The sequence below is a fragment of the Onychostoma macrolepis genome, chromosome 16, assembly GCF_012432095.1.
Source record: "Onychostoma macrolepis isolate SWU-2019 chromosome 16, ASM1243209v1, whole genome shotgun sequence".
NCBI lineage: Eukaryota > Metazoa > Chordata > Actinopteri > Cypriniformes > Cyprinidae > Onychostoma > Onychostoma macrolepis.
In genome coordinates this window covers 1,601,187-1,616,271 of record NC_081170.1, presented here as the reverse complement: position 1 = coordinate 1,616,271, position 15,085 = coordinate 1,601,187, and the positions used below count along the sequence as shown (strand labels likewise).

The window sequence follows — 15,085 nt, the reverse complement described above, 5'->3', positions numbered from 1 at the left end:
TATTGTAGCCGTGTCTTTTCACAGTTTATTTTATGGCGATAATAACTGTTGAAATAAACGAATATAAATCAGATGCATAATGAGCAGGAGCGTCTGAGAGAGGAGGAGGAGGAGGAGGCGCGCGCCTGTGAGGAACAGCGCGAAAATGAGAGGAGATCAGTTGCATCTGCTGCAATCATCTGCAGCTTCTCAATCACATCTTTATTCTGATTCTCCATTAATATGAAAGAATTTTCTGTTGTTTCGTTGTAGGACTGTTGAGATGCGTGTGAAGCTCCTGCTGAATGACAGTAAGTCACTTTTCCACATTCGTTCTTCACACTTTGCTGCTGCTTTTGTTGCGTTTTGACTCCGGGGCTAGTTGTCACAAGGTCTGTATCTTAATAACTTTGAGCTTTAAAGTACCTTTTTTTTTTAGCAGTTGTTTTGCATGGTGGTCGTTACCTCAAATGAACATTCAGTAGCTATGATATATTTGACGTACATTAAGACATGACATTATGAAGGCAGATTTGAACCGAACCCATTTGAACTGAAGCTTCTCAGGACGAGTATTTTTTCATCATTGACAGCTCGGGGCAAGTTGTCACATCTGTGCTGTAATTTCAGTCAGTGGATTAATTACAATATCTATTAGCCAAAACAATGGTTTTGATACTTATAACGTTTACATATTTTGACTTGTTTTTTTGTTTCATATAGGGTTCCGTTAAAATTTAGCGGTAATTGTAAATTTATCCCATATAGGCTACTGGACAATATGCCCCGATATCGGGATTTAGTTTACTGTAAACTGTATTTTATGAATAAAATCACACTGAGAATATTAAAAAAAGATATTGAGATATTTTTAGATATTAAATAGAGTTTAAAACACACACTCAAAGTGACAACTTGCCCCAGCTAGTCTCCACTAATAAGTATTGCATAGGTTCTGTATAGTGTTTGTTTCTCTGTTTCATTTTCACTGCTAAAAAAATTATGAAATATTGAAATATTATTCACAAGAATCATTTCAAGTCAAAGAAAATTGCTGTTCCACTGAAAAATCGTTTGAGATGATGTCCAAAAGTCTGAGATCACTAATGATCTAATGATTCTTCTTCAAATGTGTATAACTTAATATGAAGTTTTCATTACTAACCAATGATATTTGAGTACAAAGTTAAATTAAACTCGTGAGTGTCTCCAAGGAGCATCTCTTTACAAGACAATCTGCAAAGATTCACATGAGAATGAATTACAATTGATTAATTACATAGAATTAGTGCAGAATCTGAAAGTTTGTGACCCCATAGCAATTCTCTTTTAAATATTTTAAAAAACTTTGTTTATTTCCAGGTTGAAACCCCTGTTTGTTCAGGATTTTTTGTCTTTTTGTCTCTTTAGTTTCCATTTGCAGTCATGGCTGTCTTGCTGTAAGATTATGCAAATTGCATAAAAACAAAAAGAAGATGCTTCCCTCTTTGGCTCTTGATCACTTGTCTGATGCTCTAATAACATTTGTAGATTTGTATGGATTTATGCACATGATCAAATGAGTTGTCACCTAACAACAAAACAAGCCCATCACATTAAATGCAAACAGTTCGAGCATTTCTTGAAAAGCTGCTCATTTTCAATGCAAGAACAGCACATCTGTGAACAATCCCTGACTCTGACAGGATTCTTATTGTGCGCTCACTTTTGTACTTGCGTTTATGCATGGATGCAATAATCTGTCGCACAGTTCTAAGGAAATGCAGGTTTATTTCTATTTCAGGATACATTTTGTGTCATACAGTTTACAACTGCACACATGCATGTATTCATGTATCTGTTAAACTCTTTGTTGTTCAAGAGAACTGCTCTAAAATATGGATCTGAATCTGAGCTCTGCGGTGGTTAATGAAGCCGTCGAGGCATTGAAAACGAGAGACATGTTCCCCTGCAGCAGATGAGATCCTTAGTACTGGCCACCGTAAAAGATTCATCTCAGCTCCACACAGGCCTCGAGCAACGAAACGCTCAAACCCTGATGGAGTCTCGAGAATCTCACGAAACCTGTCAAGAACATGTTCATATTGCTGTCTGTATTAGCATCATTAAGGTCAAGCTTTCTTGGTCATAATGTGAATGCTTGTCTTCATAATATTCCATATAAATGCAAATGTCATACAAAGACATGTTTCACCATCTGATCTGCTCCTGGATAAAATCAAGTCCTGGCCTACATTTGCTTTCTCAATGTCTGAATATCAAATTTTGGTAGTGAAATGAGTTGTGAATGTTATTTGAAAGAATAGTGAAAATGTGCTCATTCTTAGGCCATCAAAAATTAGGATGAGTGTTTCTTCATCAGATTTGGAGAAATGTGTCTCTGCATCAGTGTCTCAGCAATGGATGCTCTGCAGTGAATGGGTGCCGTCAGAATGAGAGTCCAAACAGCTGATAAAAACATCACAATAATCCACAGCACTCCAGTCCATCAGTTAACATCTGGAGAAGACAAAAGCTGAAACAAATCCATCATTAAGACATTTTTAACTCAAATACGAGTCCATAATAACGCTTCCTCCAGTGAAACAGTGTTCTGGTCTGAATCAGGAGAGAAATCTGCGCAGATCAAGCAGCGTTTACAAGTCAAAACAAATATGTGGCTGGATTTTGATGTGAGAGACAACAGCAGATGCACTTTTTCACTGGAGGAAGCGTTATTATGGACTTGTATTTGAGTTAAAAATGTCTTAATGCTGGATTTGTTTCAGGTTTTGTCTTCTCCAGATGTTAACTGATGGACTGGAGTGCTGTGGATTATTGTGATGTTTTTATCAGCTGTTTGGACTCTCATTCTGACGGCACCCATTCACTGCAGAGCATCCATTGCTGAGACACTGATGTAAGAAACATGGTCTTAATTGTCATGAAAATAAAAAGGCTTTATTTTAACGAAACAAAATATAACTTAAAATAGAACTTATTTTATGGTTTCTAAGTGCAGTGTGACATATTTTCACGAGACGATTAAAGCTGATCATCAGCTGCAGACATTTCAGGAGATGGAGGTGATTATTAGATTAGGAAGCAATTATTCTGCGGCAGAATCGAATGCACGCAGAACTATTAATTTCTGAAGCGCATACATTAATTAGCTAATACTTAATTATCACACAGGCATCATTTTCTCATCAGTGATCAGTGTTTTTGTCTCAGTAATGACAGATTCATCAGCGCTCAGATTAAATACAGATACGAGGGCTCTCATCAGTGCGTATTGTCTTGAGTGATTCCTGATTAACGAGCGTGAGGATGAGAACCGATTCTCTTTGGAAAGAGTGCCGCTTTCCCTTTAATCAGGGTCGGAGCGTCGGGATTCACCGCCACGCAGCTGCACCCTCGTTTGCATAATTCGTTTAAATGAACTGTTGCCCTCAGAAACGTCGACATCTTAATGTTGTCATGGACCTGTGCTGCATAAATTGAGCATACTACTCTTACTATTAGTACTAATAACTGTTATTATGTATAGTATCACGTAATATGTGATCCTGGAGCACAAAACCATAAGGGTCAATTTTTTTTTAAGGACAATATTTGGCTGAAAATCTGGAATCTGAGGGTGCAAAAAAAATCAGCAATGCATATCACTAATCAAAGATTAAGTTTTGATATGTTTATGGTAGGAAATTTACAAAATATCTTCAGGGAACATGATCTTTACTTAATATCCTAATGATTTTTGGCATTAAAATTGCTTTTCATGTTTTTCTTAAATTGATTTTTGTTAATTGTGTTGTGTAAATAATTAATCTGAAGCTTTACATTCAGGAGACTACAGTCTTGTTTTATGGGGTTGTTTTGTTTTTGTTTTTTAACAATTCTGTTGTGTTTAAAACTGGGTACAACATCTGCATCATGGGACAAATTGACCCACACTGGTTTTCTCGCAATTTACCAGAAATTAGCACTATGAGAAAGATTTGTTTAAAAACAGAAAAACTCTATTGTAACTTATCAGAAACGAACAAATATGAAATATGTAAGAAATTGAATTATTCCCTTCTATTTTTGTTCTTTCAGTTATGTTAGGGGTCAGTTTGTACTACATAAGTAGTAAGTAGTATTTATTGCTATTTTGTTACCTCTTCCATCATTTTGTCAAACACTTGTGAAGGTAAAATTTATTTCTCACGCTTCTTTTCAGTGCTGCAACAGTCTGGTGATTAAGATCCAAAAAACTAACAAAACAACAGATTTCAACAGACTGTGAAACTCAACTAGATAAAGAAAGTGTGAATTTTCCTTTGATAAATGAGTCGTCGTCTCATTTTCAAATAAAATTTGAGTCTTTATTTAGCTAAGTTTAATAAGTTCTAATGTATTTCATTTTTAGTGTTTGACAATATAGACTACAATATAGGTTTTCACTTTACACTCCTTAGTGTTTTTCAAAGTGTTGATTTTTGGATAATTGCATGGAAACTAGTGGGGCTCCGTTTAACCCCATCACAAAAGTTGTAACAAATTTTTGCACAACCTCTCTAAAACACATCAGTGTATTGAAACTTTGCATGCACATTCATGACACTAAATAGAAAATATACACCAAATTTCAAGAAGAAATCAATTGTTTAACCAGTATTTCGAGCACTTTGAAAATTGAGTGTGGATTAAATTGACCCCAACACAAAAATTGTATCAAATTGTGTACAGCCTTTCCAAAACACATTTATGTGCCAAACTTTTGCATGCATGTTCATGACTCTAGATGAAAAGCATTCACCAAATTTCAAGAAGAAATAAATTGTTTAACCAGTATTTTGAGCACTTTGAAAATCGAGTGTGGGTCAAATTGACCACAACATAAAAGTAATAACGATTTTTATACAGCCTGTCCAAAACACATCTATGTGTCAAAACTTTACATGAACATTCATGACTCTAAATGAAAAATATTTACCAAATTTCACGAAGAAATAAACAGTTTAACCAGTATTTTAAACAGTCTGAATGTAGACCAAATTGACCCCAACACACTACTTCATCAGTACATTGAACACTGCAGTATTTTCTGAGCTGTTACTTTGGAACTTTTTTACATTGACGTTTTAGAGGACTGTGAGCTGAACGGTGCATGAAAAACCTTCACAGGTTGTTTTCAAATGCAATCAAGGGCTTCCAAGGTTTATTCAATAGTTTCAATAGACTATTAATTTAAAACCCTGGCGTTACATGACTAATGCGTGACTGTTCTGCATGTACAGTAGCTGAAGTCGTGCCGGCTTTACCTCGCCGTAGCGTCACATTCATTCCCTTGAGTGAAGTTCTTGATGCCACCAGAGCGGCTTGCCAATGCAATTAGTCCTGCGCTGGGCGCCACTTTCACTGAAGTGCTTGCAAAATGGCAAGTAATGAGAAGTTGCGCTTCAATACACTGAGGTCCTGATCACGTACGTGTGTGCAAATGTGAACACGAATGTGATTTATTCGCCAGTGATGCAATGACATGCTGTTCAGTGGCCAGTGGTAAATGCAGAAACATGTCATGTTATGCTGTTAACTACAATTAACCAGTTACTTAATTTAAAAGAGACTAGCTCAGTGTTGTTTTAGTATCATTTACATACTTTTATAGTTTTTGATAATATTTTGAAGTAGATTTTGTTTTCACTTCTTTTCAGTTAAAATTTGAACCATATTTTTTTTGTTTTATTTAGTTTTACTTATTTTAATAGCTGAACTTATATGAAATAATAATGAGAAAATATAAATTAATGTTGCCTTGGCAACTAGCTGAAATAAATGAAGTTTTTATAAGATATTTGTTTTTATTACAGTTAAGTGAATCAAATGAACCTCCTTTAAGTAAGGAAAATGTAAATTGTTGAAAATGTTTATGAAAATGTTTATTATTATTATCATTTATTATTTATTGTTTTAGTTAACATAACCCTTGTTCTGTCTTATATATTAATAATGAAGCGGATGAAATTGAGCTTTAATAAATTAAATTTACATTTTTTAAATTTTATTTGAGTAATTTTTCATTTAATTTCAATTAGTTAACTTTAATAACCCAGGTGTCACGCTGCACACAGCAGGGAGGATCGAGGAAGACGCAGACGAGGAGATACTTCAAAATAATAGTCTTTAATGTAGACATCAGGGCAGGGCAAGACAAGGCAAGGTTCACACAGACAAGAACACCGGGGAATAACGAGTAGACCAGACGAAAACTAAATAAACAGGCAGGAACTAAATACACATGACAATTACTGATAAATGCACACACCTGAACTGAATAAACTAATAGTCACACAGAACAAGGACAGGAACAAGACCAAATATGGACACAAGAGTCGGGAACACAAGACACACACGACAGAGGACTGACACCTGGTTCTGCCTTATATATTAATTATGAAGTGAACCAAATGGAGCTTTAATTAAGTTTAAAAAAAAAAAAAATTATTTCAGTTAATTTTTATTTTATTTCAATTAATGATTTTTAACTATATATTTTATTTTAATAAATATTTTTCTATTTTTTAATATTTACATTTTTTTTTCGTTAACAATAATAACCCTAGTTCTGAATGAAGTGGAACAAATGGACCTTTTAATATATTAAATTAAATTTGTATTTTATTCTATTTTATTTGAAGTAATAATTTTTTTTTTTAGATAACCATCATAACCCTGCTCTGTCATACATATACTAATAATAAAGTGGATCAAACGGTCATTTGTGTTTCTCAGACAGCTTGTGCTCATGGGAAATATCCTGTTATGACCATTAATGGTTTAATGACTAAATAAAGACAGAATTGTAATTTTTGGTGTTAATTTTATTAATTTGATGTCGTCTTAGGTGCCCAGAGGAGCTTCATCATGCCTCTTCTCAACGTGACTGCAGACGGCGTCTCCAGCGCTTCCCCGACCCCGGATTCATCTCCGTCTCTTTCCTCCACGGCGTTCTCCTCTCTCCCTCCGTCTCTGTCCTCGTTTCTCCCACAGACGAACTGCTCCGTGGCTCCGTCTCCCTCGTCTCCGCCGTATAACTTCTACGCCGTGTTGCTGGTGTTGCTGATTTTTTGTGTGGTGTTTGGTAATGTGTTGGTGTGTGTGGCTGTGTCCCGAGAGAAAGCGCTGCAGACCACCACCAATTACCTCATCGTGTCTCTGGCCGTGTCCGACTTGCTCTTGGCCACGCTGGTGATGCCCTGGGGAGTCTATCTGGAGGTCAGTGGACGTCGTGATTGGTCGGTTAAATTGGTAATTAATAGTGCTGTCAATTGATTCAAAAAATTAAATAATTAATCACCATTAATCCCAACTAACAGATTAATCCCAGTTTTTAAATATACTTTTATATTGCAATAATTTCACATTCAATCTTCAAATTAATGTACAAACAACATAAAGACAGTATATTTTTAAGATTTGTTTAATAGCATCTTTTTTATGACTGAAGGCCAGTATCACTGATACCAATTAATACTGATTTCTCTATAAAATCTTCTCTTTTATCGAAGTTTAGTTTAAATCGAAGTTAAAGTCTTATCTTCTGGCCTGAGCATTTAGCAATTCTTAATTATGTTTTATTCTCATAATTGCTTTCTTTGTTTTTTATCTTGTATCTTAGTTTTATACTCTGCAAAGCACAGTGGTCAACTCCTGTTGTGTTTATTTGTGCTATGTAAAGAAATGAAATTTAAAAAAAAAATTAATCATTGACTATAGCCATTCAACATTACAATGCAGTTGAGAGCTATCAATTTTAACTTTTATTAGACTTTAAAAAATAACTTATAATTTAAGTGAACTTAAAACAATCTTCATATACACTCTTAAAAATAAAGGTGCTTCAAAAGGTTCTTCACAGCGATGCCACAGAAGAAACATTTTTGGTTCCACAAAGAAGCATTCAGTCAAAGGTTCTTTAAAGAACATCTCTTTCTTACCTTTTTATAATCTGAAATATAATCGCCTCAAAGAAGCTTTTGTGAAACAGAAAGGTTCTTCAGATGTTAAAGGTTCTTTATGGAATCGTGAAGCACCTTTATTTTTAAGAGTGCATAATAAATGTCATATTTAGCTACCCTTCAGCAGAAATATACAGAATATTTGACACACATCGTATTTTCTCTCAACTCTCTTTACATTTTCTGACACACTTCAGGTCTTAAAGCCTCTACTAATGAGCTGACAGTGCTGGGCTGCTCCAGGACAGTTTTGAAAACCATTTCAGAGACATGTTCTTAAATCTGACTCATATATAACATATTACATGCATGCACAGTTTTAAGGCAGCTTTAATCGCCTTTTTGGTAACTTCATGACTTAACTGACCACAACATTGCATGCACGTAGTTTCATTCGCGCTGAAATGAAATAATAAAGGCTAACCCTAGGCTCCGCCCCTGTGTAAAATAATTTTAATGCGTTAAATTAAAAAAATTAATCACCTGCTTTAACGCACTAATTTTGACAGCACTAGTAATTAAACATAGTTTTTGCAACCCTGATAAGCACAGAAGTAGGGCCTTATGAAATCCGTTTTAATTCCTTTATTTTTAAATTCTTTTTTTTTCTTTTTTTTTTTTTTAATTCTCTTTTCCATTTACATTTTTCTGGATTCTATTTTAATGGTTAAATTAAACTTTAGCCCTCAAAAAGCATGTCTAATTAATTTAAATCATAAAAACCTATGCAATTCCACAACAATTTATTTTAAAAATTACATTTTTAAGGGCCCTTTGAAATCCCTTAATTTTTTCCCCAGATTTTACTTAATTTTTTTTTTTTTCTTAAATTTTGTTTTCAGTTTTAAGTAGTGCTGTTAATCGATTAAAAAATTTAATCGCGTTAATCACAGTCGCGGACTGTGATTAATCATGATTAATCGCAAATTTAAAATACTAGGATTTACCTGTAAATGTGTTGAAATAAAGATGCATGACAAACTAGTTTAAGGAAACACAACCTTTCACACTTCCGCCAGGTATGAGACATAATCCTTATTATTCTTTTGTTGTTATTCAGCCATTATCAGCCTTTAAACCGGCAATAAAACGTTTACCAAGCCACATCGCTTCAATCCCAGTATACATTTACACAACTATTATCAAAAGTATTTCTAAATAAATACAACAAAACATTTTCTTGTGACCTTACGTGAAGTATTATGACAAAATACATTATAAGGAAGAATTGGACCTGTTCTGCAGCTGCATTAGAGCTAACATTAGCATCATGCTTCATAAGACAATTTATGAGATTAATACACTTTTACTCAGAACTCACTTCAAACCACCATCGAGTGTTTGTAAAACTTCCTTTCACGATCACATGTGGAATTTGGTCGTTTACTGTTGTTAAAATATGCTATTTATAGCCTTTTATATCGCTGCACAAATTAGCATTTCAGATGTACACATTAATCTAAAAAAAATCACATACAGACCATATCCTATCGTAATCGTGTGTTTATTATCTTATATAATCTATAGTGGCTGTTGTCATGTTTATATCTGCTGCTCTGCTGAAACTCAGGTTGTTTGCGATGTTACAACAGCCTCTCCGTTCTTAAGTTGCCATGGATACATTCCAAGTGTAATACACATTAGTAAAAGGATCCTTTTAATCTTTTTCATTAAAAAAGTAGCCCAAAACGGCTCTGTAATTTTTCCTGTGACAGTATTTTCAAAATAGCCCACTTGTGCCGTTACCCTGACAACACTGGTTCGCTGTACCCTCATCACACAATGATAGATGACCTTCCGCGCTGCGATGACGGGAAGAAGTTGGGGTCAAATCAAGCGATTCATTTGCGTTAAAAAAATATTAACGCGTAAAAATTTTTATTAACGTTGACACCCCTAGTTTTAAGTTTTCTGCATTCTGTTTTTTAATTAAAAAAATTCTGGATTAATAATTAGTAATCAAAAAGCATGTATAATTATTTAAATTTTTTTTTTTTTTTTTTTTACATTTAAATTTTTGTGGATTCTATTTTCAGTTAAATTTTAGTCATCAAAAAGCTTGTCTAATTAATTGAAAAGATTACAAAAAAGATAACAAAAATTATATTGTTAAGGTCATATGAAATATTTTATTTATTCCCAATTTTGTTTTCTTTTTCCAAATTCTGTTTTACATTTACATTTATTACAAAATACTAGTAACAGCTGTTTTAATTTTTTAAAACAGTCTGTTTGTTTTAATTTTTTTTGGATTTAATATAAATTTATTAGCAAAAATGGTGGCAATCAGCTGAAGGCATGAGACATTAACAATTTAATAAATATTTTAAAAAGAAAACATTATTTCTCATTATTTTTTCATTTAAAAAATTGTTCTATTCATAAAATAACATTGTAATATTGTTATTATTATTATTACCTTAAAAAGTGCATTCTACTGTACAATAGAAATATATTTTTATCACAATTTCTTTAAGTTAAACCGAATTTTTGTTTGTGAGTTGTAACAGAGATTTTTATCATTTTTATATCACACGATTCTGAAATCTTGGCCTTAAATAAGAACAAAACAAACTGTGATTGGTCACATGTCAATCGTAGGGTCTCCTGCTTTCTAATTGGCCGGTTCATGGTCCGAGTGTGGATCAGATTCTGTGCTGATTTCTCAAATGTGTGTGTAGGTTGTTGGTGAATGGAGGTTCAGTCGGATCCACTGTGATATTCTGCTCACGCTGGACGTCATGATGTGCACCGCCAGCATCCTCAACCTGTGTGCCATCAGCATCGACAGGTGACCCATCACCGACTAACAGCGTGAATGAAATCCCTTTCCAGAATTAAAATAAGAATGATTCTAGTTAACATTTTAGCAATTTCCTAATCTGTTTTGCCTCAGCGTTTGTTTGGAGCTTCGCTTGACCTGAATGTATCTTCGGTTTAAATGCACTCCAGGCAATTACATGCCGGCGAGGCGAGGAGATTATGAATTATAAATCCTGCAGTGTGTTTGAGGCACTTTTTACGCTGGCGGGGAATTTTTGCGAACGCTGCTCCTCATTAAACCCATGCTGGAAGATCGGAAGCATGCATTAAAAGTCGAGGTGCATGCATAACGAGCTCCACGTAAAGGATGTCGTGAATGAGTTTGGCGTTATATAAATGCGCGACGCGTCATTACCGTACCTGAGGACGCGGTAAAGAGAAAACTGACTCATCTCATTCAAGCGCACTTGTTAATTTCCAACCGATTCATTTCTCATCTCAGCGGAAATTGTGTTTTTGTTCCTATTCTAAGCGGTTTCATTTCTGACTTTCTGAAGACTGAATGGTGGGTCATTCATGCTCTGCACGTCCTTTAAAACTTCTCAAACTTCTGCTTGTGTTGCAGTTTCTGTGAATCGCTCGGCAGACTTTCAGAGACACGCTCCAATCGTTATTGTGTTTTATTCTCTCGAATAAAACTCCTCTCTGAGAGGAACGACCTCTGTGCGTTTCCTTCAATCTGATCGATGTTATTGACTTTCACAGATAGACAAACACAAGACGATTGATCATCTCGATCGAAGCGCTGTCTGTGTTCACAATAACATACCGTCTTACTACTTAAGCAGAATATATGTGTTTAATGCAAATGTGAATTTTCTTTACGCTTGCAATACCTGCTACATTTGCAGAAAACATGCAGTATACAGAATACTGTATCCCATAATGCATTGCGTTTGGCCTCACCTTACATTTCCAGTGTAATGAACCAGAAGTGACATCAAATGCGATTGTAAACATTTCTATTTTCAGTAACACTTTGGATTAGGAAACACATATTCACTATTAACTGAAAGTTTTCCCTAAATAAACCCCTAATTTACTGTTTATTAATAGGCAGTTGGGGATGTAGCATTAATATGCATTGATAAGTGTTTTATAAGTAATAATAAACAGCCAATATGCTAGTAATATGCTTGCTAATATCAACTAGGTAATAGTGAATAGTCTTCCTTAATTTAGAGTGTTAACCTATTTTGACTCATTACTTGATCAAAGTGCCCAAAAATATTAAATAAAACTTGTTATTAGTATTTAATTTATTTTTATTAATTTATTTTCCAAAATTGAATTAAAAAATGTAAATATATATGAAGTTACATCAGCTTTCTAATTTGACTGATTACTTGAAATATTTAATTTATTTAAATATAATAAAATATATATATTATTGAAAATAATATATATAAATAGAAAAATATAAACATAATTATTTCTATATATTGTTTAGATATTTCTTCTGTTTTTCTTTTCTTATTTCTTTTTTTTGTATTTTTCCGAAATTTCGTAAAGGGTGCAAAATAACTTTTTTCCGGCATATTATTATATATTTATTTAATGAATTATACCCCCTGCCCCAAAAAAAAAATTGGCTTAAGAATGCAGAATAACTGGACGCCCCAACATGTGACATAAGATCATGTGACGCAAATGTAGAATAAAACTTCTTGCTTAGTTTGTTATGGCATAATTGGTAGATTTTCACTATTTTCCGAAGTATTTAATGAGTACTTAAATACTATTCCATTCTGAACATAGTCTGACTGTCTGTCTTTTTTTTGTCTATATTTCTTACATCTTTAATTTGAAATCCCTTCTTCATTCCTCTTGTGTTGCTCATTGATCTAAGTGTGTGTTGATGTGCAGGTACACAGCCGTGGCCATGCCGTTACTCTACAACACACGCTACAGCTCCAGAAGACGCGTGGCTCTGATGATCGCTGTCGTCTGGTTCCTGTCCTTTGCCATCTCCTGCCCGCTGCTGTTTGGACTCAACAACACAGGTACAAACACTCACCTGGACCTCATAACTGGTCTATGAGGAAACTGCATCCATAGAATCACAGTCCTTTGTTATATTTTATAAGTATGTTCAATATTAACCCTATAAAGCCTATTTTCTGAGCCCTGTAAATGATCGACACGATCAAAACTTTGCTGTCGCATTCAATCTCCTGATAATTTAGAGGTTTTTCTGCCTGATGCATCAAAAATGATACTCAACAAAAAATGCTAAATTTATTAGGTTTTTAAAAAATAGGTTCAACAAAAATAGATTTTCCTGACTATTATTTCATATGTCAGGCTTTACAGTGTTAATAGACCCTCATGTTGCTCCAATCTGTTATGACCTTGTGAAACTCAAAGGAGAATCTTCTCTCAGTGCTTTAACACACAGAAACAGTTCATTACGACCACGTTTGATGTAAATGGACGCTGAACGAAGAACTGAAATTCTTCTAAATCTTCTTCTGAAAGTCATCGCTGCTCAAAACCCAGAGCCGGTCGCATCCCGTCGAGTTTAATCAAATATTTCTCCTGCTTCGGCTCCGTCCTGTAAAGCCTGACCTCCGTCTGTGTCTTTATGAACTTCATTGGTTGAAGCAGCACAGTGAACTTTAGTGCTGATTTCCATCCAGAGGGACGTGGCTGGATTTATGCGCTCGTAATGAGGTTTCCCTCCGTGCATAATTATCACGTCCGCACTCCAGGCGATGTGTGTGTTTCTCCTTCGCGTTAAAGCTCTAAAGATCATCTGGGAATAAGAGCAAACCCCAGAATCCCTGCAAAAAGCACATCCTCCAGGCGATCCCAAAACACGTCTGTTTAGCTCAGCGGGAATCATTACGGACGGAACGGAGAGCAGGAAAGGTCTGTGAATTAATATTGAATGTGCCATTGTGTGCAGATGAGGGATTGTGCTTCAGCTCGATTCATTAGTGTCCATGAGAAATGTCTGCCGTCTCTATATGAACATGTAAACTTCATCTCCAGAGCTGCTCGGAGAGTCACTTCATCAGCAGTTCACTGTTTAATTTGGGAAAACCATCGGCAAAGCTCTTCATGACAACCCGCCAAAATAAAAGTTTGGTTTAATTTGAAGAAATTATGACAGAAGTTTGTAACTATTCTGCAGTAGAATGTACTTCTCAAAATAATGATAATAATAATACTTTATTTTGTAAGGAATATCATACAAATCATCTTCCATATTTCCTCTTATTTTATTATTATTATATTCTTATTACCGCTGTTGTGAAGCGCTTAGTTTTTTAATTAAATTGTTCAAAAAAAGTTTAATTAAATAGTTAATGTTTTATGCCTTCATTTTGATTAACATTATTTTTGATGATATATTTGTATTAAATCATAAATCCAGAAAAATTTTAACGTTTCTGAAGAAATAATTTCATGGCATCCTATTATTGTAAATAAAACAATTATTAAATTGTTAAAGTTGTATGTATTCAATTGATTAGACATGCTTTTTGATTAGAAATGTTTAATTAAACCATTAAAATCCAGAAAATTAAAAAATGGAAGAAAAAAGACTTTGGGGAAAAAAATGAAATAGAATTTGGGCAAAAGGAAAACATATTTTATATCTGTTAAACTTTTAATATATATATTTTTTTTTTTATTAAATTGTTTTATCTTCATGATTAATTCAATAAATTAGACTTGCATTTTGATTACTGAAATCTCCTGAAAATCCAGAGCAAAACAAATAATCAAGAAAAGTTATTTTAAAAAATTTAATGGAGCCCTAAAAATGTAATTTTTGTGAAAATGTAATTTTTAAAAAATTATATGTTTTGTGATTTCAATTAATTTGACATGCTTTTTGATAACTAAAATTGAATTTAACTATTAAAATTAAATCCATAACAATTAAAATGGAAAAAATAGAATTGGGGGGGGTTTACAATTTTTACATTTGAGTCTTGCATTTCCTCTCCGTTTTGTTTCGTTGGTGTCTATGAGAAACAATTGAGATATTACAGTTTTTTTCAGCTGCTTTCATACATTTTCAAAACTTTGCCTATTTTTTTTTCAAAACTTTACATACAAATCCAAGAACTGCACACAAAATGCCTCACATCTCTTGCAAAATGAAGCACTGCATTCAAAATATCTCAAAAGCAAACACCTTTGCCATAATATTGATTCCTGTTAGATTTTTGCGTGTTGCATCGAGAACTGTGTGTTGTGTTTTGCAAAAAAGTGTTTTATGAAATTGAAAGGCTGAGAATCAGTGTCTGGTTTTGCAGATTTGGTGAGTGCTTCTGCTGTTTGAG

The 15,085-nt window shown here is 34.0% G+C and overlaps 1 protein-coding gene across 2 annotated transcripts in view; it reads left to right on the top strand.

The window, feature by feature from the left end:
• The window catches only part of drd2l (dopamine receptor D2 like), a 25,685-nt gene continuing 10,600 nt past the window's right edge, over positions 1 to 15,085 (top strand). For both annotated transcript variants that reach the window (XR_009266573.1, XM_058748189.1), the window contains exons 1-4: positions 1 to 290; positions 6,851 to 7,221; positions 10,646 to 10,755; positions 12,654 to 12,790. Coding sequence is in view for 1 of the 2 variants with exons in the window: in XM_058748189.1 (XP_058604172.1) it covers positions 263 to 290; positions 6,851 to 7,221; positions 10,646 to 10,755; positions 12,654 to 12,790 (646 nt within the window). In the remaining variant the exon portion in view is untranslated. The remainder of the gene's footprint in view (positions 291 to 6,850; positions 7,222 to 10,645; positions 10,756 to 12,653; positions 12,791 to 15,085) is intronic.